Below are 22,835 nucleotides of genomic sequence, written 5' to 3' on the forward strand. Positions count from 1 at the left end.
CTATCTGCTTATCTCTTGCCACTTTTAATATTCTTTCTTTGTATTTAACCTTTCACATTTTAATTATGATGTGTCTTGGTGTAGGCCTCTTGGGGTTCCTGGTTTTGGGGACTCTCTGAGCATCCTGAGGTTTTATGTTTGTTTCCTTCACCAAGTTAGAAAAAGTTTTCATCATTATTTTTTCAAATAGCTATTCAAAATCTTGTTTTCCCTCAGGTACCCTGATGACACAGATATTTTTATCTTTAATAGTGTTTCATAGGCTCCTTAGATTATTATTATTATAGACTTGGCTTTTTTTTCTTGCCATTCTGATTGAGTGTCCTTGGCTTTCCCATTCTCTATATAGGTCATTTGATCCTCTTCTTTATTCACTTTGTTTATTCCTTTGTTTATTCTGTTTATTATACTTCTCATCTCATATAACATGTTCTTCATTTCAAACCGGTTCCCTTTTATGATTTTCATTTCCATTTTTATGTTTTTAAAATCTCTTTGTTGAAGTTTTCACTGAATTCATCTACCCTTCCCATAAGTTCATTGAGCATTTTTATAACCAGTGTTTTGAACTCTGCATCTGTTAGATCGCTCGACTCCATTATTTCCGGATCTCTGTTCTGTTCCTTCATATGGTTTCTGCTTCTTAGTCTTCCCATTTTGGCTGCGTTTCTGTGTCTGTTTCTATGTACTAAGCAAAGACCTTAAGTCTCCCAGTCTTATTAGTGTGGCTTTGTGAAGTAGGTGTCCAGTGGCACCGTCCTGAGAGGGGTTCAGCTGCAGGCCAAATTTAGCCCAAGCCTCTACTCATCCAGGGCCATCTGTTAAGATTTAGCAAGTAATCCTCAGATGCTGTGCATATAGTTCCCTCAAAAGGCTACACCAGAAACCAAGGCCAGCTGCCACCAGTGTGTGTCTTGGTGCTGCTCAGCAAGGAGCACCTGACTTGTTGAGGATACACCTGGATATGGCTTGGGTGGGACCCGAGTTGGAGGAGGCAGAGTTTCAGGGAATCATCTGGGCAGAGCAACCTCTGTTATCCAGTTTGATTCCTCTGCTATGGTGGCACTGAGTTTGAGCACTGGGAGCAGGAAGGGCTCAACAGAGGCATAACGGATACCGCTGGCACTTCTGCTGGGGGAGAAAGCCTCACCACACCTCTCACTCTGACAACTCAGTGTCGCCCTGTAAGTCCCTGAGCAGCCAAACCAGCACTGGTACTCAGAGATAGAAGGTCTGTCACCATGGAAGTCCGCTCAGGGACACAGCCCCTTTAAGAGGGGTCTGTAGCTGCCGCTACAGCTGCCACTGCCTCCATCTTATTCAGTAGCTCAGGTTCGGGCAGCCTCATATCCTCGTCCCTTCCTACTTCCTACTGTTGCAAGGTGATTTCTTAGACTTCTCCCTATTTGTATGGCTTGTTCATCTAGCTCCCAGGAGATTTTTCTTGCTGTTTGCTCCTTGTTTCCATCACAACTTTGCTTTGGTTACCAGAGGAATGAACAGAGCCTCTATCATCTATGCCATTTTTTCCCCTCCCACTGATTTACAGAACTTTCAATCCTCCTTGGCCCACCAATAAATTAAGAACATCTTAATATTAGAGAAATTTAAAAAATTTTAAATCCTAATCAAAATTTCACTATTTTCTCACCATCCTTCTGCTGCTCCCTACCACAAGCTACAAATACACCTGAGCTTTGGAGTAGAAGACTTTCAAAAGGCCTAGGCACCTTTCCCTTGGAATGGGTTTAGTTTTTCATGAATGTGATGATAATTATTTTCTGTTGAGGTGTACTGTTTTTTTTTGTTTTTTTTGTTTTTGTTTGTTTGTTTTTCATATCAGGAGAGCCAAAACAGTAGTGTCTGAAGGTAATATCCTATGGTGGCCCCCAATCTGGGGAACATGGCTGAGATATTCTATAAAGTCTCTCCCTTCCCAATTCCTATCTATCAAAGCAGAAACGACTTCTCACTGTCCTCTCACCATAATGTTTTTTCAAAGGGGAGAAAGGATAGGAAGCATTTATCAGCTTATTTCCTATTAAAACTCAAGGAGGAAATGATGTATAAGTATTTATTAGTTCAAGTACTTTATCTTACAGAGAAGGAAATGTAGTAAATCATAATCTCTTTGTGGCTGGGTCCTTTTAATCATTACAAACATAATTTTAAATTCATTATATATTCTGATCCAAAATATGCTCTGTACCTGGCCCTGACTTCTACCCACACATTGTAAGAAAAACTCTTCAGAGAAAAGTCTCCCCAAATATTCTAAAATCTGTTTTTCCTATTTATCCCAACCTATAAGATTAAACAAACACAAACAAAACTTTAAGAATTTGTTCTATAGGTTTCAAAGCCCACTTTTTCCTCAAAGTTTTCTTGACTGAAGTTTAGTCTTTTTGATTCCTGGAATCAAAATAGTATAGTATATGTAAATAAATATTACGATAGTATAATACATATAAATATCATAGCCAAGAAATTTTTACAAAATAATTCTTTTGTTTTAAAATCATATAGTTACAATGTTTATTTCTTAGAAAATGTCTTGTTCTTTGATTTTAGGCCATGAATGGTAATTAATCAAAAAACATGTTTGTATTTCTTGAGTCTAGCATTTCATATATGCAGCCAAGTTCAGCAAACACATAAATGCACTGCAGATCAAGCCATGGAACTTGAGTTAAATTATTATTTACTGTTTAAAAATAATAAAATTCACTGATTATTTTTGGTTGCTATTGCCATTAATGGCAAATGGCATTTGAGCTGAAAAATTAAGGTTTAAATAACAGGTTTAAATGTGAATACTAAGATAATACTTTCTTATATAAAGTGTCATTAATTTTCATTGTTGATAACTTTGTTTTACTTACAGTCCAAGGTTGAGGTTCAAAACTTTTAGCTGTGGTTATACTGTATGATTTGGGGGAAAATTTGTTTGCAAGGAACAGAAACCCATTCAAATTAGCTCAAATAAAAAAGACACAATTTTCTCAATTATAGAAAATATATACAAGCCTTGGTAATAAATAGAAAGCTTAATTAAGTTTTTATGCTCTTTTTCTCTCTGCCTCTCTCTAAGGTTATGTGACCCTTCTCTCTACTTCATTTGAAGACCGATTTCTTCTATAAAAGTTTTGTATCTGTTTCTTCCTTCATTTATCTTGCACATAGAAACCAACTCTGGTCCCATTACCTTTAACATTAATACCCAGTGCCACTTAACTTCAATTTCTGAGGCTCTTAGGGGGTGGGAAATTGGGGGTAAAAAGCTTATCTTGGATCTGGTTCTATCTCTACCACTTGATTGAGTGAGTCACAAATGGGATCATTCAATATAAACATGGCAAGAAGCACACTCATTCAGCAGAGTCTGCAGCTAGCATTTCCAAAGAAGGGAGAGTGGCATGGAAAAATCCTCTACACATTTTTCTTGTAGAATATTAACCTATCAGATGGAGTTGCTGGTTGAAGAGCTGTTATTCTGGAGAAGTGTTTTCTTTCAGGGTTGGGTATATACACCCCTATTAAGTCTAGAAAAGTTAAACATGCCAGAAGCTAGTTGAAAAAAGGTATTCTTAATGTATAAAACTATCAATCAACAAATATGTCTGAATGCCTACTTTGCCAGACTTTGTACTGGTTTCTGGTACACATATTGACACTTTAAACATACACAAGTGCACACTTGTTCTCTCTTTTTCTCCTCCCTCTCTATCTCCTATTAAAGTAAAAGAGGGTGAGTGATTATAGTAGAAACATGTCAGATTCAGGCAAAGAATAAGCAAAGATTGACAGTTCTGTTATTCCTCAAATAAGAGAGAAATGGTAAGTAATCACACCTTTAGTTTGTAAAGCTATTTTTCTTTTTTCATTTTTCCTTTCTGTCCTCCGGTCTTCCTCTTCCCTCCCTCAATAGTTCCTTCCTTTCTTCCATTGCCTACCTTCCTTCCTTTCCTTCCTTCCTTCCTTCCTCCCTCCCTCCCTCCCCCCCTCCCTCCTTCCTCCCCCCTCTTTTCTTTCTCTCTCTTTCTTTCTTTCTTTCTTTCTTTCTTTCTTTCTTTCTTTCTTTCTTTCTTTCTTTCTTTCTTTCTTTCTTTCCCTCCCTTTCTCCCTCTCTCTCTTCCTTCATCTCTCTCTCTCTCTCTCTTTTTCTAGCTTTTAGCACACTAAAACCCTATCTTGTAAACAATACTTTCATAATTTGGTCATTGAGTTAGGTGGGTGTTTAAAATATAAACTTTATTATATGAAAAATATATGATTAAAACACATTTTCTATTTCCAAATCTTGGGGTTTTTTTCTTCTTCTTCTTCTAGATTGCAGAAAAAACAGAACTCAAAATAGCAGAGTCTCGAGAAGGTTATCGACCCATTGCTAAACATTCATCAGTATTATTCTTTAGCATTGCAGACCTGGCTAACATTGATCCCATGTACCAGTACTCTCTCACCTGGTTTGTGAACCTTTATATCAACTCTATTCATGACAGGTAAATTTTCTCTATCTTGATTTATCCTCCCTAGGATGGATGTTTACCACCCTTTCCATCAAAATACACATATACATATATATATACATATACATATATATATAAAATCTTTTTTTCTTATTTCTTATGTAATACATAATATTTATTTTAGTATACTTAAAATGTGAAAAAGTGAAAGAAAAAGACGGAGAGAAGGGAAAAAAGGAGGGAAGGAAGGAGGAAAAGAAGGAAAGGAAAGAAAGAAGGAAGAAAAAAAGAGTAAACTTTCCTATTTTAAATTTCGTTTCACTCCTACTCAAGATTTACACATAGAGGGATTAGTTTTAGTCCTTATTCCTGCCCCTCCTTCTAAATATAAGGCACATGACTTATCTTTGTTGGTGACTATGATATATATATTTCTCCATCCTTGAGGTCTGGAAAAAGCTTCAGTCCCATATTTCTACTCATTTAAAAGATATTTTCACTTTAATCAATTGCTGAATGTGCAAAAATTTTGGAGTCAGACTGGAGTAAGAGATTAAATCTAAGTTCTGCCATATACTACCTACACAAATACAGGCAAATCAGTTAACCTTTCTATAACTTTTCTTATCTATAAAACAGGAATAATAATAGTACCTACCTTTTAGAGTTGTTATGAAAATTTTAAAAAGGTAATATTTATAAATGTTTATAATATATCTGGTATTTAGTAACTGCTGTACATGTTAAATAGAATAAAAACATAATGTGAGCCCACCATGTGTGTTCTTGGTAGAACAATCTCCTGAGTTACTGAAATCGCTAAGCTTCCCCAATTGGAATTTGGAATTTGAATTTACACCAGTCACATTATGGAAGAAATTCAAGTTGAGGAATTAATATAAATGTCAAAAACAAGTATTGGTGAGGATGTGGAGACATGAGAACCTTTATACACTGCTGATGGAATTGTAAAATAGTGTTGCCACTTTGGAAACATTTTGAAAGTTCCTCAAAATATTAAATATAGATTTTCTGTATTACCTGGTAATTCCAAAAAATCCAGCAGTTCTTGGGTGTCGAAGAAAACTTAATGTATATGTCCACTCAGAAACATAGTCTTTTTGTTTTTATATCATTTTTACTAGTTTAAATTTTTTTTTTATTTTTTCAGGTACAGTTAATGTACAATATTATGTTAATTTCAGGTGTACAACACAATGATTAGATTATATATAACTTATGATCACCCTGATAAATCCAGTACCCATCTAACACCATACATAGTTATTGTAATACTACTGACCACATTCCCCATACTATACTCTACATCTCCATGACTATTTTGTAACTACCAATTTTGGACCTCTAAATCTCCCCCCACTTCACTTATACTCCTAGCTACCCCCCATTAAGGTAACCATCAAAATGCTTGTGTATCTATGAGCTTATTTCTGTTTTATTTGTTTATCCTATTCTCTAGATACCTCATGTAAGTGAAATCATATAATATTTGTCTTTTTCTATCTGACTTACTCCACTCAGCACAATATTCTTTAAGTCCATCCATGTCGTTGCAGATGGTAAAACTTCATTCTTTTTTATGGCTGTGTAATATTCCATTGTATATATGTGCTACTTCTTCTTTATCTATTTATCCATTGATATATATGATAAGCACACAGCTTGTCTCCATGTCTTGGCTATTGTAAATAACACTTCAATGAACATATGGATGCACCTGTCCTTTTGAAATACTGTTTTGGGTTTTTTGGATAAGTACTCAGAAATGAGATTACTGAGTCCTTCTTTGTCTCTTATTATAGTGTTTGTTTTAAAGTCTGTTTTGTCTGGTATAAGTATTGCTATGCCAGCTTTTTTTTGTTTGTTTCTATTTTCATGAAACATCTTTCTCTATCCCTTAACTTTCATCTGTGTGTGTCTTTTAATCTAAAGTGAGTCTCTTGTAGACAGCATATTTAGGACTCTTATTTTCTTATCCATTCAGCCACCCTATGCCTTTTAATTGGAACATTTAATCCATCTACATTTAAAGCAATAGCTGATAGATGTGTAGTTATTGCCATTTTCTTATTCATATTTTTTAAATTTTTTCTTGTTCTTCTTAAAGAAATCTCTTTAGCTTTTCTTATAATACTAATTTGGTGGTGATGAACTCCTTTACTTTTTCTTGTCTGGGAAACTTTTTATCTGTCCTTCGATTCTAAATGATAGCTTTGCTGGGTAGAGTAATCTTGGTTGTAGGCCCTTGTTTTTTATCAGTTTGAATATTTCATGCCAATCCCTTCTGACCTACAAAGTTTCTGTTGAGGGATCAGCTGACTATCTTACGGGAATACCCTTGTAAATACTTGCCTTTATCTTGCTGCTCTTGGGATTTTCTCGTGTCTTTAATCTTTGACATTTTAATTATGATGTGTCTTAGAGTGGGCCTGTTTGGATTCATCTTGTTTGGGATTCTCTGTGCTTCCTTTACCCAATTAGAGAAGTTTTCAGTCATTACTTCTTCAAATAGGTTCTTAATCCCTTGAACATTCTCTTCTCTTTCTCGTACTCCTATATGCAAATGTTGTTATGCTTGATGTTGTCCTAGAGTTCCCTTAAACTAGCCTCATTTTTAAATTTTTTAAAATTTTTGCTGTTCTGATTGGGCATTTTCTGCTACTTTGTCTTCCAAATAGCTGATTTGATCCTCTGCTTCATCTAATCTGTTGTCAATTCCTTCTATTCTTAATTTCAGCTATTGTCTTTTTCATTTCTGACTGTTTTTTGTTTATTTTTTCTATCTCTGTTTTTATGTTTCCTACCTCTTTGTTGAAGTTTTCACTGAGATCATTGAGCATTCTTATAACCAGCGCTTTGAACTCTGCATCTGATAGATTTCTTGTTTTCATTTTGTTCTTTTCCTGGAGCTTTGTTCTGTTCTTTCATTTGGGACATATTTCCTTGTCTCCTTGTTTTGGCTGCCACCATGCATTTGTTTCTGTGCATTGGGTAGAGCTGCTAGGTCTCCAGATTAATAGAGTGGCCTTAAATAGTAAGTGTCCTGTGGAGCCCAATGGCACAGTCTCCCTGGTCACCTGAGCTGGAAGTTCCAGGTGTGTTTCTTGTGTGGGTTGTATGTGCCCTTCTGTTGTAGTTGAATTTTGCTTGCTATTTGCACATCAGTGGGAAGGACTGACCCTCCAGCTAATTGGTTGTGAAGACTGGTCATGACTACAGTGGAAGAGCTGTTGTGGAGAGACTCACCTTATAGAGCAGGATCTGCTTTAGCAGGGTTCTATTCCCTGGATGGTCTGCCCTTTGAGTGTGTCTTTTGTAGAGGTAGTTGGGTGGTGCTTTGATGTGGTCCAAAACTGACCATCAGGTATGTTGATTCTAGGGCCTCTTGGAAAGAGCTCCTTTGCAGGCCAATGTAAAACTGCTGCCTCTGCCCTCCCTGGAGCCTCTTGGTATGAGCTACAAAGTGATCTGCAGATGGTTGCCAATTGTGCTGGGCTTGGAAGTGCCTGGAAGAGGCCAAAACTCAAGCGTTGGCTGGCTGCCACTAGTGCCAGCCTCTCGGCTATCTAGCAAGAGGTACAGGGCATGCTAAGGCCAGAGGCTGCATGTTTGGGTTTGTGAACCTTTGAGAGATTTTAGGAAAGTCTTCAGCATGAGCCAAGACAGGTCCATTTGTATAGAAAAGCCACCTGGAAGCCACTTGGGTGAGCCCACAAGTTGGGCAAGCAGGGTCTCAGAATCATCATAGCAAGGTGAACAGTGAGTATTAACTAGTTTGACAGAGACTCAGATATGGTAGTCATTTGCATGCTTGCTCAGGGGAAGAAGGTTCAATAAAGGAATAATGGCCTTTGCCAGCACTTCTATTGGGAAAAAAGCTGCCCCTCCAGCTCTTTCCCTAAAGCCAGACAATTCAGTTTCTCCCCATATGTCCCTGGTACCTTTCAAGGTGTTGCTCCAGAGCTGGATCTCAGAGTGAGTGAGTCGGTCAAGGAGTACGTTTGTACACGGGCTCTTTAAAAGGAGAGCTTGAGACCCCAGCCACCCTCCATCTCACTCATTAACAATCTACACTGGTTTTCACAGCCAAAATTGTGGGGACTTCTCATCCTGACAAAAACTACTAGTCCTTTTATTTTTAGACTAAATAGTTCTTGTCAGGATGAGAAGCCCCATGGACACAAGTATTTTTTAAAATTAAACTCTTAATTTTCAGATAAATGTAGATTCACATGCAATTATAAGAAACAATACAATGATCCTATGTACTCTTTACCTGTTTTCTCAATGGTGACATCTTGAAAACCTATAGCACATATCACACCAGGATATTGATGTTGATACCAGAAGATACATGACACTTCCATCACCACAAGGATATCCATGTTGCCTTTTTATAGTCATACCTACTTCCCTCCCATTCCCACTTTCTCCTTAACCCTTGGCAACAACTAATCTGCTTTCCATTTCTAAAATTTGTCATTCAGGAATTTTATATAAATGTAGTCATACTGTATGTAACTTTTGGGGATTGGCTTTCTTCACCCAGTCTAATTCTCTGGAGATTCATTCAGATTGTTGCATGTGTCAATGGTTTGCTCCTTTTTATTGCTGAGAAATATTTCATGGTAACAACTTGCATAACTATAATACAATATCACAACCAGGAAATTCACATCAGTACAATCCAGAGAGCTTATTTAGATTTCACCAGTTTTATAAACAATCATTTGTGTGCATGTGTGTGTGTGTGTAATTTCTTATTTTTAAATAGTGGATACTTTGATAAAAACAACTTATATGTTCATTCATGTGTTACTTATATTAGTTTTGTTTGACTCAACATATTTTTCTTTTTTTTAACCTTTTAGTAACAAATCCAAAATCTTGGAAAAGCGCCTACGATATTTAAATGACCACTTCACATACAACTTATATTGTAATATATGCCGATCACTATTTGAGAAGGACAAGCTGTTGTTTTCCTTTTTATTATGTACCAATCTTCTTCTGTAAGTTACTTGCTTTTTCTTTATTTATTTTAAAATCTGCCTGGAAAACTAATCAATAAAGATGACTGCTCTGCTTACTTCATGATTTTACTTGCACATTCCCTACAGTAGTATTGGTGTTTTGATATTTATTCAATTTGATTTTTAAAATTGAGATCATACAAGTTTACAAAATATTGATGTACAGTTCAATAAATTCTTAGAGAGCAAAAATATGTGTAACTACCACCCAAATCAAGAAATAGAGCCCTTTCAGATTGGCCTCTTTCACTTAATAATATGCATTTAAGGTCTTTCCATGTCTTTTTTATAGACTGATAGCTTATTTCTTTTAGCACTGAATAATATTTTATTGTCTGGATGTACCACAGTTCATCTGTTCACCTAGTGAAGGACATTTTGGTTGCTTGCAGTTTTTGAAAAATATGAATAAAACTGCTGTAAACATTTGTGTGAAGGTTTTTGTATGTACATAAATTTTCAACTCATTTGGTGAAATACCCAAGACTATGATAACTGGATTATGTATTAAGAGTATGTTTAATTTCACAAGAAATTGTCTTTCAAAGTAGCTATACCATTTTTCATTCCACCAAAATGAATGAGAGTTCTTATTGCTCCACATTCTTGCCAGCATTTGGTCTTGTCAGTGTTCTTGATTTTGACCATTCTAATAGATGTGTAGTGTTATCTCAGTGTTTTAATTTGCAGTTCACTAATGACATTTGATATTGAGAATCTTTTCATATGCTTATTTGTCATCTATCTTGTTTGGTGAAGTTCTGTTAGGTTTTTTGTCCATTTTTAATTGATTTGGTTATTTATTTTTTATTGTTCAGTTAGATTACATTCCTTTGTCAGGTATATCTTTTTAATTTATTGGGGTGACATCAATTAATAAAATTATGTAGCCTCAAGTGTACAGTTCAATAATACTTCATATGTATATTGCATTGTACGTTCACCAAAGTTAAATTTCTTCCATCATCATATATTTGGCCGCTTTTACTCTTATCTACTACCCCCCTCTCCCTTTACCCTGGTAACCACTAAACAGTTGTCTCTATATGAGTTTCTGTTTGTTTGTCTTGTTTGTTGCTTTCAGTTTTATATCCCACATATGAGTGAAATCATATGGTTCTCAACTTTTTCTCTCTCACTGATTTTGCTTAGCATGGTAATCTCAAGGTCCATCCATGCTGTCACAAATGGCAGTATGTTATATCTTCTAATGGCTGAGTAATATTTCATTGTATATATATACCACATCTTCCTTTCAGTCATCTATCAATGGATACTTTGGTTGTTTCCATGACTTGGCTACCTCAAATCATGCTGCAAAGAACATCAGGGCTCATATATCTTTGTGGAAAAATGTTTTCAAATTTTGGGGATAGATACTCAGAAGAGGGATTGCTGGGCCATATGGTAATTCTATTCCTAATTTTTTGGGGAACTTCTATACTGTTCTTTATAGTGGCTGTACCAATTTACATTCCCACCAGTAGTGTACGAGGGTTTTTTCTCCTCACAACTTCTCCAACACTTATTATTACTTTTCCTGTGAAGGGTAGTCATTCTAACCAGTGTGAGGTGGTATCTCATTGTGATTTTTTTTGCATTTCCCTAATAGCTAGTGAAATTGAGTAACAGATATGTCTTTCACAATTATTTTTCTCCCAGTCTATGACTTCCAGTCTGTGACTCCCATTCTGTGACTTGCCTTGACAGTGTCTTTTGCAGAATAAAAGTTTTAAATCTTAATGAAGTCCATCTTATCCATTTTTTCTTTCATGGATTATACCTGTGTTTTTGTGTCTAAAAGGTCCTTGCCATATCTAAGGTCACCTAGATAAGGTCACCTATGTTATCTTCTAGGAATTTTATAGTTCTACTCTTTACATTTAGATCTATGATCCATTTTGAGTTGATTTTTGTAATGGGTATAAGAACTCTGTCTATAGTCATTTATTTTGCATGTGAATATCCAATTGTTCCAGCACCACTTATTGGAAAGGCTATCTTTGTTCCGTTATACTGCCTTTGCTCTTTTGTCAAAGATCAGTTGACTATATTTATATGGGTGTATTTCTAGGTTCTTTATTTTGGATCATTGATTTGTCAGTCTATTCTTTTGTCAATACTACATTGTCTTGACTATTTGTGAGTATAGTTAATTAGCTTTATAGTGAGTCTTGAAGTCAGATAGTATCTGTTCTCTTTGTTCTTCTCCTTTAATATTGTGTTAGCTATTTTGGGTGTTTTGCCTCTCCATATAAAATAAACCTTAGAATCAGTTTGTCGATACTGACAAAATAAATTGCTGGGATATTGATTGGGATTGCACTGAATCTATAAATAAATTTGGGAAGAACTGACACATCTTGACAATATTAAGCCCTCCTATCCATGAACATGGAATATCTTTATTTTCTCCTTTCTAATCTATTAATCTTTTATTTCTTTTTCTTGTCATATTGCATTAGCTAGGAGTTCCAGTATGATGTTGAAAAGAACTGATGAGAGAGGACATCCTATTTTATTCCTGATCTTAGTGGGGGAGTTCTAGTTTCTCACCTTTAAGGATGGTGTTAGCTATAGTTTTTTTGTAGATATTTATAAAGTTGAAGAAGTTCCTCTTTATTCCTAGTTTGCTGAGAATTTTTATCATGAAAGTCTTTGAATTTTTATCATGAAAGTATTTGATTTTGTCAAATGCTTTTGCTGTATCTACTGATATAATCATATGATTTGTCTTCCTTAGCTTAATGATGTGATAGATTACATATTTTTAAATGTATACCTGAGATAAATTCCACTCAGCTGTAGAGTATAATTCTTTTTATACATTGTAGGATTCAATTTGCTAATATTTTGTTGAAGATTTTATACATGTTCATGGGAGAGATTAATCTGTAGTTTTCTTTAATATCTTTGTCTAGTTTTGATATTAGGATAATGCTAGCTTCATAGAATGATTTAGGAAGTATTCCTTCCGCTATTTTCTAGAAGAGATTGCAAGGAATTGGTACAAATTCTTTCTAAATGTTTGGTAGAATTCTTCAGAACCCATCTTAGCACAGTGCTTTCTATTCTGAAAGGTTATTAATTATCGATTCAGTTTCTTTAATAGATAAATATCTGTTATGTACTGAATATTTGTGTCTTCCTCAAATTCATATATCAAAGCATTAACCCCAGTGTGGCTGTATTTATTGATGGGGCCTCTAAGGAAGTAATTCATATCAGGTGAGATCTTAAGGATGTGGCCCTGATCTGATGGGATTAAAGTTTAAAAAAAAGAGAGAGAGACACCTGAGTTCTCTTTCTCCATGTGCAGAAAGAAAGGCCATGTTAGGACACAGTAAGAAGGTGACTATCTACAAGCCAAGAAAAAAGGCCTCACCAGAAACCAAATCAGACAGAACCTTGATCTTGTAGCCTATAGAACTGTGAGAAAATAAATTTCTGTTATTTGTGCAACCCAGACTGCGGTGTTTTGTTAAGGCAACACAGACTAATCTAAGTATATTCAGATTATCTATTGCTCCTTGTGTGAATTTTAGCAAATTGTATCTTCCAGTGAGTTGATGCATTCCAATTAGGTTATCAAATTTGTGGGTGTAGAGTTGTTCACAGTAGTACTTTGTTATCTTTTTAATGTCAATGGAATCAGTAGTGATGGCCTTCCTTTCATTTCCAATATTCGTAATTTGTGTCTTCTCTCTTTTTTTCTTAGTTAATCTATGTGGAGGTTTATAAATGTAATTGATCTTTAAAAAAAAACAAAAACAGCTTTTGGTTCCTATCATCTCAAAAAGTTTCCTCGTGCCCATTTGGTCAGTTACTGTTCTTACTCCCAGCCCTAGGTAACCACTGAACTGCTTTCTATCTCCATAGTTATGACTGAGACATTTTATGGACCAGAATATGATCTTTCTCTGTAAGTATTCTATATACTCTTGACAAGAAAGTGTATTTTGCTCTTCCTAGGTGGAATTTCTTTAGATGGCAAGTAGGTCAAGCTAGTCTATATATCTTCTATATTCTTACTGATTTTCTGTCTACTTGTTCAATCAATTATTGAGAGAAGTTTGAATCTCTAACTACAGAGATTTCTCGTTGCAGTTCTATCAGTATTGCTTTGAGTTTTGATGCTCTATTATTTAATGTATAAATGTTTAGGACAGTTACATATCCTCTTAAGGAGCTGACTTGCCCTTTTTGTTTTTTGCATCCCTGGTAATATCCTGTGCTCTGAAATCTATTTTGTATTATATTTTTATAGCCTCTCCAGCTTTATTTTGATTAGCGTTAGCATGATGTATATATTTTTCATATTTTTAACTTATTTGTATCATTATATTTAAACTGTATTTTTATAGGCAACATCTAGGTAGGTCTTGCTTATTTTATTCAATCTGATAATCCCTAACTAATGAAATTGTTTAGACCATTTGCATTCAATGAGATAATAGAGTTATGTAAATCTACCATCTTGTAATTTTTATTTGCCCATCTGTTCTGTTTTCCACATTTCCTCATTTTCTGCTCTTCTTTGAATTGAGTATTTTTTGTGATTCTGTTTTATCTCTTTTGTTGATTTACTTTGTTGCTATCTATGAACTTACAACAGTCCACTTCTATCTTTCCCCTCTTAGCCTTTGTTTTATTGTTGTCAAACATTTTACTCCTACATGTGTTATAAATCCCACAGCACATTGTTATTTTGCTCTAGTTTATCTTTTAAGAAGAATTAAATAATAGGAAAAACTTTTATGTTTACTCACATGGAGGTTTTTATTCTTTTATATAGATCCAAATTTCTATCAACTTGAAACTTAATTTTAACATTTCTTATTGTGTAGGTCTACTGGTAATAAATCCTTTCATGTTATGGATATCTGAGGAAAAAGTCAGTGTATTTTTCCTTCAGATTTTGTACTTTTTATTTCTAGATGTTGCATTTGGTTATTTTTTATATCACCTATTTCTTCACTATCTTTGTTTTAATTTCTTCAGCATATTTATAATAGCTCTTTTAACATTCTTGTCTGCTCGTTGTATCATCACTATCACTTTTGTCTTTTTCTGTCAACTGATTTTTCTCCTGCTTGTGGATGTTGTGAATTTTACATTGGTAAATGCTGAGTATTTTTGTATTATTCCTTTAAAGAGCATTAGACTTTACACTTGCAGCTAATTAAATTTCAACTGGATTAGTTTGCTCTTTTCAAGGCTTGTTTTTAAGCTTTCTTATGGCAGTTTTAGAGTAGGTTAGGTTAGCTTCACTACTAAGTTGTGATTCCTCTGATGTCACCACTGAATTCCACTGGTGTTCAACAAAGATTCAACTCTAGTTGGCAAAAAAAATCATATCTCCAGTCCTGTGTGAACTCTGGTAGTTACTTAGGTTACAGCTCCCCAAATATTCTATGCCAGACCTCCTGGAGTTTTACATTGCTTACACATGACTTAGAATTTAGCAATAGAATCAAGAGGATACCTATGCAGGTTTCTAGAGCTCCTTTTCCCTCCTTGCTGATACTCTACCCACAAATTCCAACCACCTCAGCCTTTCTTATCTCTGATTTCTATCTCTTTGGCTCAGCAACACTGCCAAGGTCTGATTTTGATGACCTTTGCAATCTGGAACATGCCTTCAGCCAGATAGCTAAGGGATCAGTGTATTCATCTCCTTCTTTTTAGGGACCACTGTCCTGTACTGGCTATTGTATAATTTCCAAAACAACCGTTATTTCATTTATTTTGTCCAGTTTTCTAGTAGTTTATAGCAGTAAGGGTAGTCAGTCCTAATTATCTTATCCAAGCTATAGAAGCAGAAATTGACATTATTTAATTTCAAGATCAACAATTTACAGCAATCTTTATTTTGGGATGACAGGGCAAAGCAAGAGGTTGACCACCAGGAACTTATGTTTCTTTTAACTGGAGGAGTAAGTCTTAAGAGTGCTGAGAAAAATCCTGATCCAACTTGGCTACAGGATAAAAGCTGGGAGGAAATTTGTCGTGCTAGTGAATTTCCTGCTTTCAAAGGATTCAGGTAATTGTTTAAACTTGATGATTTAGCATTGAATAGTGATGGGTAAATTTGTAATCTAGTGATTTTTAAATGGTCCTGTAGTTGTCTTGATTCATCTTCTTGCTCAACAATCTCTCCCAATTTTTTCCTAATGAAAGAATAACCATTAAGCCCTTTTCCACTAGGACGCACTTTTGTGAAAATATAAATGAATGGCGGGAAATCTATGACAGTAAAGAGCCACACAATGCTAAATTTCCAGCACCGATGGATCAGAGGCTAAATGAACTACAGAAAATAATAATTCTTCGGTGCTTAAGACCTGATAAGGTAAAAGACAGATATTTTCCATTTGGAACTAGATAATTTGTCATTTATGTAATATGTTTAAAGTTATTGTTATTTGGTTCTTTAATCTTTATTTCAGATGCTCAAAAAGATTCATTACTGAGCAACTTGGATCTAAAGGTTTACAGTTTTCCTCAACTTGGAAAAATTTTGACCATTATTTTTTTAAGTTTTTATTGCCACCTTATCCATGATTCCAATTAAATATTCATTAGCCTGCTTGATATTATACCGTAGGTGACTAATACTCTGTTAATTATTTTAAAATTTTTTGTATCACTGTGCTTCAGTTGGGTAGTTTCTATTGCTATTTTTAAGTTTGCTGATTTCTTCTATAGTAGCATCTGATGTTATTAATCTCATCCAATTTTTTGTTTTAGCTATTATATATTTCGTCTCTACAACATTCATTTTGTTTATATATATATATATATATATAGAGAGAGAGAGAGAGAGAGAGAGAGAATACATGTATATATATATGTATATATATAGAATACATATATTTTATTTCTCTTTTCATTCTGTTTGTTTTTTTTAAATACCTGAACACAGTTATAACAGTTTTTAAATCCTCGACTGCTGATTCTAGATCTGCTTCTATTTAATGATTTTTCTTTTTGTTATATACTATATTTTCCTGCTTTTTGTATGCTCAGAAATGTTTGATTAGATGATGGACATTTTGATGTTTTTTGTTATCTTCTTTTAAAGGTCATTGAGTTTTGTTCTACTAATTCAGGGTTTAGCAAACACCTATGGGCCAAATCCAGCCTATGACTAACTTTGTCCAGCTCATGAGCTAAAAATGGTTTTTACATTTAAAAACATTGTTTTTATTAAGGAAAAGAAAGAAAGAGAAAGAAAGAAAAAAAGAACGAAAGAAAGAAAGAAAGAAAGAAAGAAAGAAAGAAAGAAGAAAAGAAAGAAAGAAAATAACAAGAAAATAGAGAATGAAGGAATGAGGAAGTACGGAAGGCCTTACTGCGGAAGGCCTCATGTCCGTCCAGTATCCGGAAGGAAGGAAGGAAAGGAAGGAAGGAAGGAAAGAGGAGAGAGAGAGGGGAGGGGAGAAGAAAGGAAAAGAATACACAGCAGAAATTGTATGTGGCCTACAAAGCCTAAAATATTTACTATTTAGCCCTCTATAGAAAAAGTTTGCCACCTTTATCACCAACAGCCTCACTTGTTCATGGTAAACTGAAGAATGTATATCTCTGCATCTGGAAAACACCTTCCTATTTGCACTCCACCGAATGGCTCTCTGATGGCCAAAGGAGATGTCACTTCAATACCTTGTGTGGAATTATTTTTGTCTTTCATGCTTGGGAGTCTTAGCTTAAACATTATAACACTTATTACACTGGAACATACAGTAACTGTCTATTTGTTAGGGTTTCCCACTAGACTGTGAGCTTCTTGAGGTCAAGACCCATGTCTTATTTTGCTATATATCTCCAGGACTTAAAGCAGTGCCTGGCAAATGGTAGGAGCTCAATAAATGTCTGTGAATTAAGTTGAATTGATTGAATTAAACTAAATTCAATCGAAGCCTGTATTGGTCAGAATTCTCCAGACAAACACAACCAATAGGACAAAGGGAGATAAAGAGAGAGAGTTAGAGTTAGAGAGAGAGAGAGAAAGAGAGAGAGGGAGAGGGAGAGGGAGAGGTAGTAATAGAGATAAAGATAAAAGTAAGCTAGAGATAGAGATAGAAATAGATTTGAAGGAATTGGCTCATGTGATTGTGGAGGCTAGCAAGTCCAAAATCTGTAGGCCAGAGATTTAGGGAAGAGCTGATGTTGCAGCTCAAACCCAAAGGCTCTTTGATGGCAGAATTCCTTCTTTCTCAGTAGAAGTCAGTCTTTTTTTTTTTTTTCTTAAAGGCATCAACTGATTGGGCAAGGCCCACTCATGGAGAGCCATCTGCCTTACTCAAAGTCTAGTGATTTAAATATGAATCTCATCTTTAAAATATCTTCACAGCAACATTTAGACTAGTATTTGGCTAAATATCTGGGTACTGTCTCCTAGCCAGACTGACACACGACTATCACAAAGCCCATCTCCAGGTCTCTTCGAGTCTCCATAATTTCTTCTCTAGAGTATCTTACATAAAGGATCAAAATCTTATAGAAAAGTCTTAATATTTTTTCTTATATTAAATTACTGGAACAAGGTAGTTTTTCTATAGAAAACTATCATACTTGATTGCAGTTATATCATCTCAGGGACCAAAGCCATGGCCAGTGAGTAGAGTAATGAGAAGCAACGTCTCTGTGTCCTCAGCATCTCATTCCTTAAAATTTGTATTGAAAATATGTGCTTGGTAAAAACTGTACACAGTATTAATGGTAAAAGGATGAAGATTCATCATCACTCATGTGATATTATTAAAGAAAGAAATAAAAAGCTGCTATATTGTTATGAGCTGCTTTTTGAAAAACCTTCAGTGGCCTTTCAGTACCTATAGAATAATGGCAAATGTACAGCTGGACAGTCTTCTTATCTTATCTTCTTGAGACTTCCACTGTTTCAAACTATAGAATTGTTCACAACTCCACAAAATTACTCATGCATAAGACTCCTGCCCATTCTTCCTGCCCATCTATTCCACAAAACCTTCTAGGGCTGTAGAAGCCTGTGATTCTCTCTCCTCTTCATTGAATTCCTAGTTTTCACTTTAAAAAATTGTTTGGCATTTGGAAGATAATACCTAATACCTGTTTGTATGTATTTTATGCTGCTGATGTTGATGAATAGCATTCTTTTATTTTTAATTAGTTTTAATATAATTTATAAGTACTATATTCCTGTGGTCCAAAACTGAAACACTGTTTTGAATCACATGAATATATGAATACAGTGAAAAGTATACATCCAATATCCATCTCTGAGTTATTCAGCATCCTTACCCTCAGGCAATTAATGTCATCTGCTTCTTGTTATCCTTTTACACACGTGTAAATATGCACAGTTGTAATTTTTTCCATTTATTTTTTTACACAAATGATAGCACCCACTGTTTTGCATATTTTTATTTTCCCTGTCAGTTCATAAAGATCTTTTTCTTTTTTTGTTTTCATAATTGCATGGTATTCCATTCTATGAGTATACCATAATTTCTTTAACCTATTCCTATTGATGGATATTTACAATATTTATATATTACCTATTGTAAAAATGCTGCAATGAATAACCTTATTCAAAAGTCATTTCTCACATGTACAACTCCCACTCAGAATAAAGTCCTGGGAATGTAATTGCTGGGTGAAGGGATTTGCCCATTTGTAGTTTTATAGATATTGTCAAATTGCACTCCATGAAAGTTATACCAAATTACTCTTCCACAACAGTGGATGAAAATGTCTGTTTACCTATAGTTCTGCCCACACAGTATGTTGTCAAACTTTTGGATCTTTAGCAATCTATGCAGAGAGTTTGAGGAATTTGGGGGCTAATGAAGGAAAAAGATATGACCATAAGGCGGCAGTAGCGCACATTAAATGCACCGGATGATGCTTTGACAGGTTTGCATGTTGGGGAAGGAAAAATTGCTCACAGCAGGAGTCTGTCAAGAGGCTGGGAGTTGGTGGGTGGAGTCTACTCTGAAGGAGAAGCGGGTTTATGTGGTGTCTAGGTGATGTTGCTTAGCAGTACTGGCAGCTGGGAGTCTCTGGATCAGGTCTCCAAAGGTCAGCATGCACTTGGGGTTTAATATCCTGGGCCTTATATAATCGACCACTGGCAGATGCTGGGTGCAGCCTAACATTTAGGCAGGCTCTAAATGGCTAAAAATATAATTATTGGGACTATGTTTAAAACATTTGTAAAAATTTGAGTTTATTGCCCGTGGGCTCTTGGACTAACAGGTTTTGGCCTGCTGTGAAGAAATAATCTAAGAGTGAATACATATAGGCTATATTTGTCCTATTTATATATAAATATTATAGATGAAAAATGATATCTAAGTATGTTATGTATTTTATTATGAGTATTAGGGTATAAACTAAGATGCCATAGCAATGAGACCTAAAATACAGTAACTTAAATAAAATAGAAATTAATTTCCCTCTTCCCTAACAGCCCAGAGCAAATGCTTGAGGGCTGGCAGGCCAGCTCTGTTCTTGATACCATCCAGAGATTCAAGTTTATTTTCTCATGCTAAGGAGGTCACCTAGAATGTGGTCCTCATCAGTAAGATTAACACTATATCATGAACACCACATCTGTTGAAGAGGGAAAGAGAGTGTTGAAGGCAAATAGCTTCCTTATAAAAATATGATCTGGAAGCTCCATATATAATTTCTACTTGTATCCCTCTGGCCGAACTTAGTTACATGGCCACATCTAGCTGCAAGAAAGGTTGGGAAAACTTGGGGGTTCTATTATCAAAAGTAGGCGAAGAAGGGGGACAGTTTGCAGTCTCTGCTATACTGAATGAGGTTGAACATCCCTTCATATGTTTAATATCCATTTCTATTTCATTTTCTATAAACTGTTCATCTTATTTGCCCATTTTTCTTTTGGATTGTTAGCCTTGTCCCATCAATTTATAGACACTTTTTATGTATTAGAGAAATTAGCACTTTGTCTATGATATGCTGCATGCTTTTCTTGGCTCATAGTTTACTCTTTGTTGGTTTTCAGTAATAATCAAAGTTGTTATGTGAAATAAAAATCACTCTTAAGTTCATCTCTTTTCTCTTTTTAACAGATAACTCCAGCTATAACAAATTATGTAACTGACAAACTAGGGAAAAAGTTTGTAGAGCCCCCACCATTTGATCTGACAAAGAGTTACTTTGATTCAAACTGCACAATTCCCTTAATTTTTGTGCTTTCTCCAGGAGCAGATCCCATGGCCAGTAAGTGTATATATTGTAAACTTTAAAGAAATTATAAATAAATCATCGTGTTTAATGTCCATTTCTTATATGATTATAAATCAGTAAATCTGGCATTTATAAGGAAAGGTAACTAGAATTTTCCACAGTTAAATACCTATCACTGAAACATAGGCATATTTTATAATTTTAGAGTAAGCAGTGAAACCATTTTTTTGTGTGCCCTCTTAGGCCTGCTAAAATTTGCAAATGATAAAGCTATGTCTGGAAATAAATTTCAAGCTATTTCACTGGGTCAGGGACAAGGACCAATTGCAACAAAAATGATTAAAGCAGCCATAGAAGAAGGAAGTTGGGTTTGCCTACAAAATTGTCACCTCGCCGTTTCCTGGATGCCCATGTTGGAAAAGATATGTGAAGATTTTAGCACTGAAGTCTGTAACTCATCCTTTAGGCTTTGGCTCACAAGTTATCCATCTCCAAAAGTATGTTTATTTTCTATGGAGCTCAGTACATTTATTTAATTAGCTGTTACATTATATGTCTTAATCAAGCTTTAAATGTTTAACTTTCAAATATCATATATTTTAAAATATTTCTGGAATCCTCTGTTATGCCTGTTTTTAAGCCACTGGTATATGCATTTTTAGGACTAAAGCTGCTTATCTTGAGTAATACTTTCTGTTTATTTTATCTTAGTTCCCAGTAACAATTCTACAGAATGGAGTAAAAATGACTAATGAACCTCCCACGGGTCTTCGGCTAAATCTCCTCCAATCATATCTCACTGATCCAATTTCTGATACTTCGTTTTTCAGTGGATGCCAGGGAAAGGAACTGGTAATATCCAGCCTCTGGAATTTTAAAATGTTTTATAGTGATAAAATATAAACATTTTATTTAATAATGTTAAACTCTGAGCATTTCCTGACAGATATTGTACCTATCTTCATCATTTTATTCTTAATAATGTGTTCTGCTTCACAAATAGTAGACAGTAAAATAAGTATTTGTTGAATAAATGAATTTATCCTAGTTTGTAAACCAACATCCAACAGTGTATTTGATTAAGACCCAAGAGTAGCAATCTATTTTCACATCATTTACTCATTCTTTCAATAAATATGTGTGCAAGGCACTGTCCTAGATACTAGATATAGAGCAGTGAGAATAACATAGGCGCGCGCGCACGCGCGCGCGCACACACACACACATCTACCTTCATGGAACTTAAATTTTAGCAATAGGGTTTTGGCATATTAATAATGCTTTTCAATGTACTCATGTAAAACAGTTTTGCACATGTATTAGGGACTTTAGAATTCTTTTTCCATGTCTGAATTCTTACCAAATAAGAAACAGGAAAAAATATAAACATATGGGAACCAAATTATAATCTTAATGACAGATATAGACTGTATTGGAAAATGTAGTTTATATCTGCAAACAAATGGGCTTCATATTACTGAACCCAGAATTAAGTAGACTTACTCACCCAGAGGAACAGAGGAAAACTTCCTTTCCTGCAGGAAGCTCACTTCTAAGAGAGAAAAGGGTGAAGCTGAGCAAAATATATCTGGTTAACTTTTCCCAAATTTACTGATCAGATAGGTCACTCCCCTCTCCTGCACTGAGTACAGCAATGGAGAAAATCCAGGAGTGTTATATTAATTGAGGTTTCCCCACATGAAAAAAAAAACATTGATACTAGGGGGGAATCATCCTCTGCCCTCACCTCCGACACATGCTGTTTATCAGATTTGCCTATTTGAGCTAGAAAAAAAATAATAATGATGATAAAAGACTTAACTTCTTGAGAAACCAGCTAGTTTTGTTCTGCTTAATACTTTTGTGTGCTGTAGTTTTGAGCAATAATTTTGTTTGTAACTCTGGAAGAAAAAAGGACTACTTGCTGGCTTTAGCTATGCAAAGAGCTTAGTGGAATGGAGGTGGTATGATGCCTGATCCCCAGACAGGGTTTGAGCTCCAGCAGTTAAAGGAGAGAGAGGCAAAAGCAGAAAGATTCTCAACATAAGCAGAGCTGCTTTGAGGCTTAGATGACCCAAATAAAGAATGGGACTGAGTTGGAGAAGCA

At 35.1% G+C, this 22,835-nt stretch overlaps 1 protein-coding gene across 14 annotated transcripts in view; it reads left to right on the forward strand.

The window, feature by feature from the left end:
* DNAH12 (dynein axonemal heavy chain 12) overlaps positions 1-22,835 on the forward strand; it is a 185,285-nt gene that overhangs the window by 145,893 nt on the left and 16,557 nt on the right. For 9 of the 14 annotated variants that reach the window (XM_016131609.2, XM_016131606.2, XM_016131605.2 and 6 more), the window contains 7 exons: positions 4,330-4,502; positions 9,362-9,502; positions 15,408-15,566; positions 15,731-15,875; positions 20,611-20,761; positions 20,972-21,225; positions 21,440-21,580. In XM_016131609.2, coding sequence (XP_015987095.2) covers positions 4,330-4,502; positions 9,362-9,502; positions 15,408-15,566; positions 15,731-15,875; positions 20,611-20,761; positions 20,972-21,225; positions 21,440-21,580 — 1,164 coding nt within the window. Of the gene's footprint in view, positions 1-4,329; positions 4,503-9,361; positions 9,503-15,407; positions 15,567-15,730; positions 15,876-20,610; positions 20,762-20,971; positions 21,226-21,439; positions 21,581-22,835 lie in introns of those variants that run through there. The other 5 variants (XM_036218452.1, XM_016131613.2, XR_001595223.2 and 2 more) reach the window with 5 other exon arrangements.

Source organism: Rousettus aegyptiacus, unplaced genomic scaffold (assembly GCF_014176215.1).
Source record: "Rousettus aegyptiacus isolate mRouAeg1 unplaced genomic scaffold, mRouAeg1.p scaffold_m13_p_4, whole genome shotgun sequence".
Classification (NCBI taxonomy): Eukaryota; Metazoa; Chordata; class Mammalia; order Chiroptera; family Pteropodidae; genus Rousettus; species Rousettus aegyptiacus.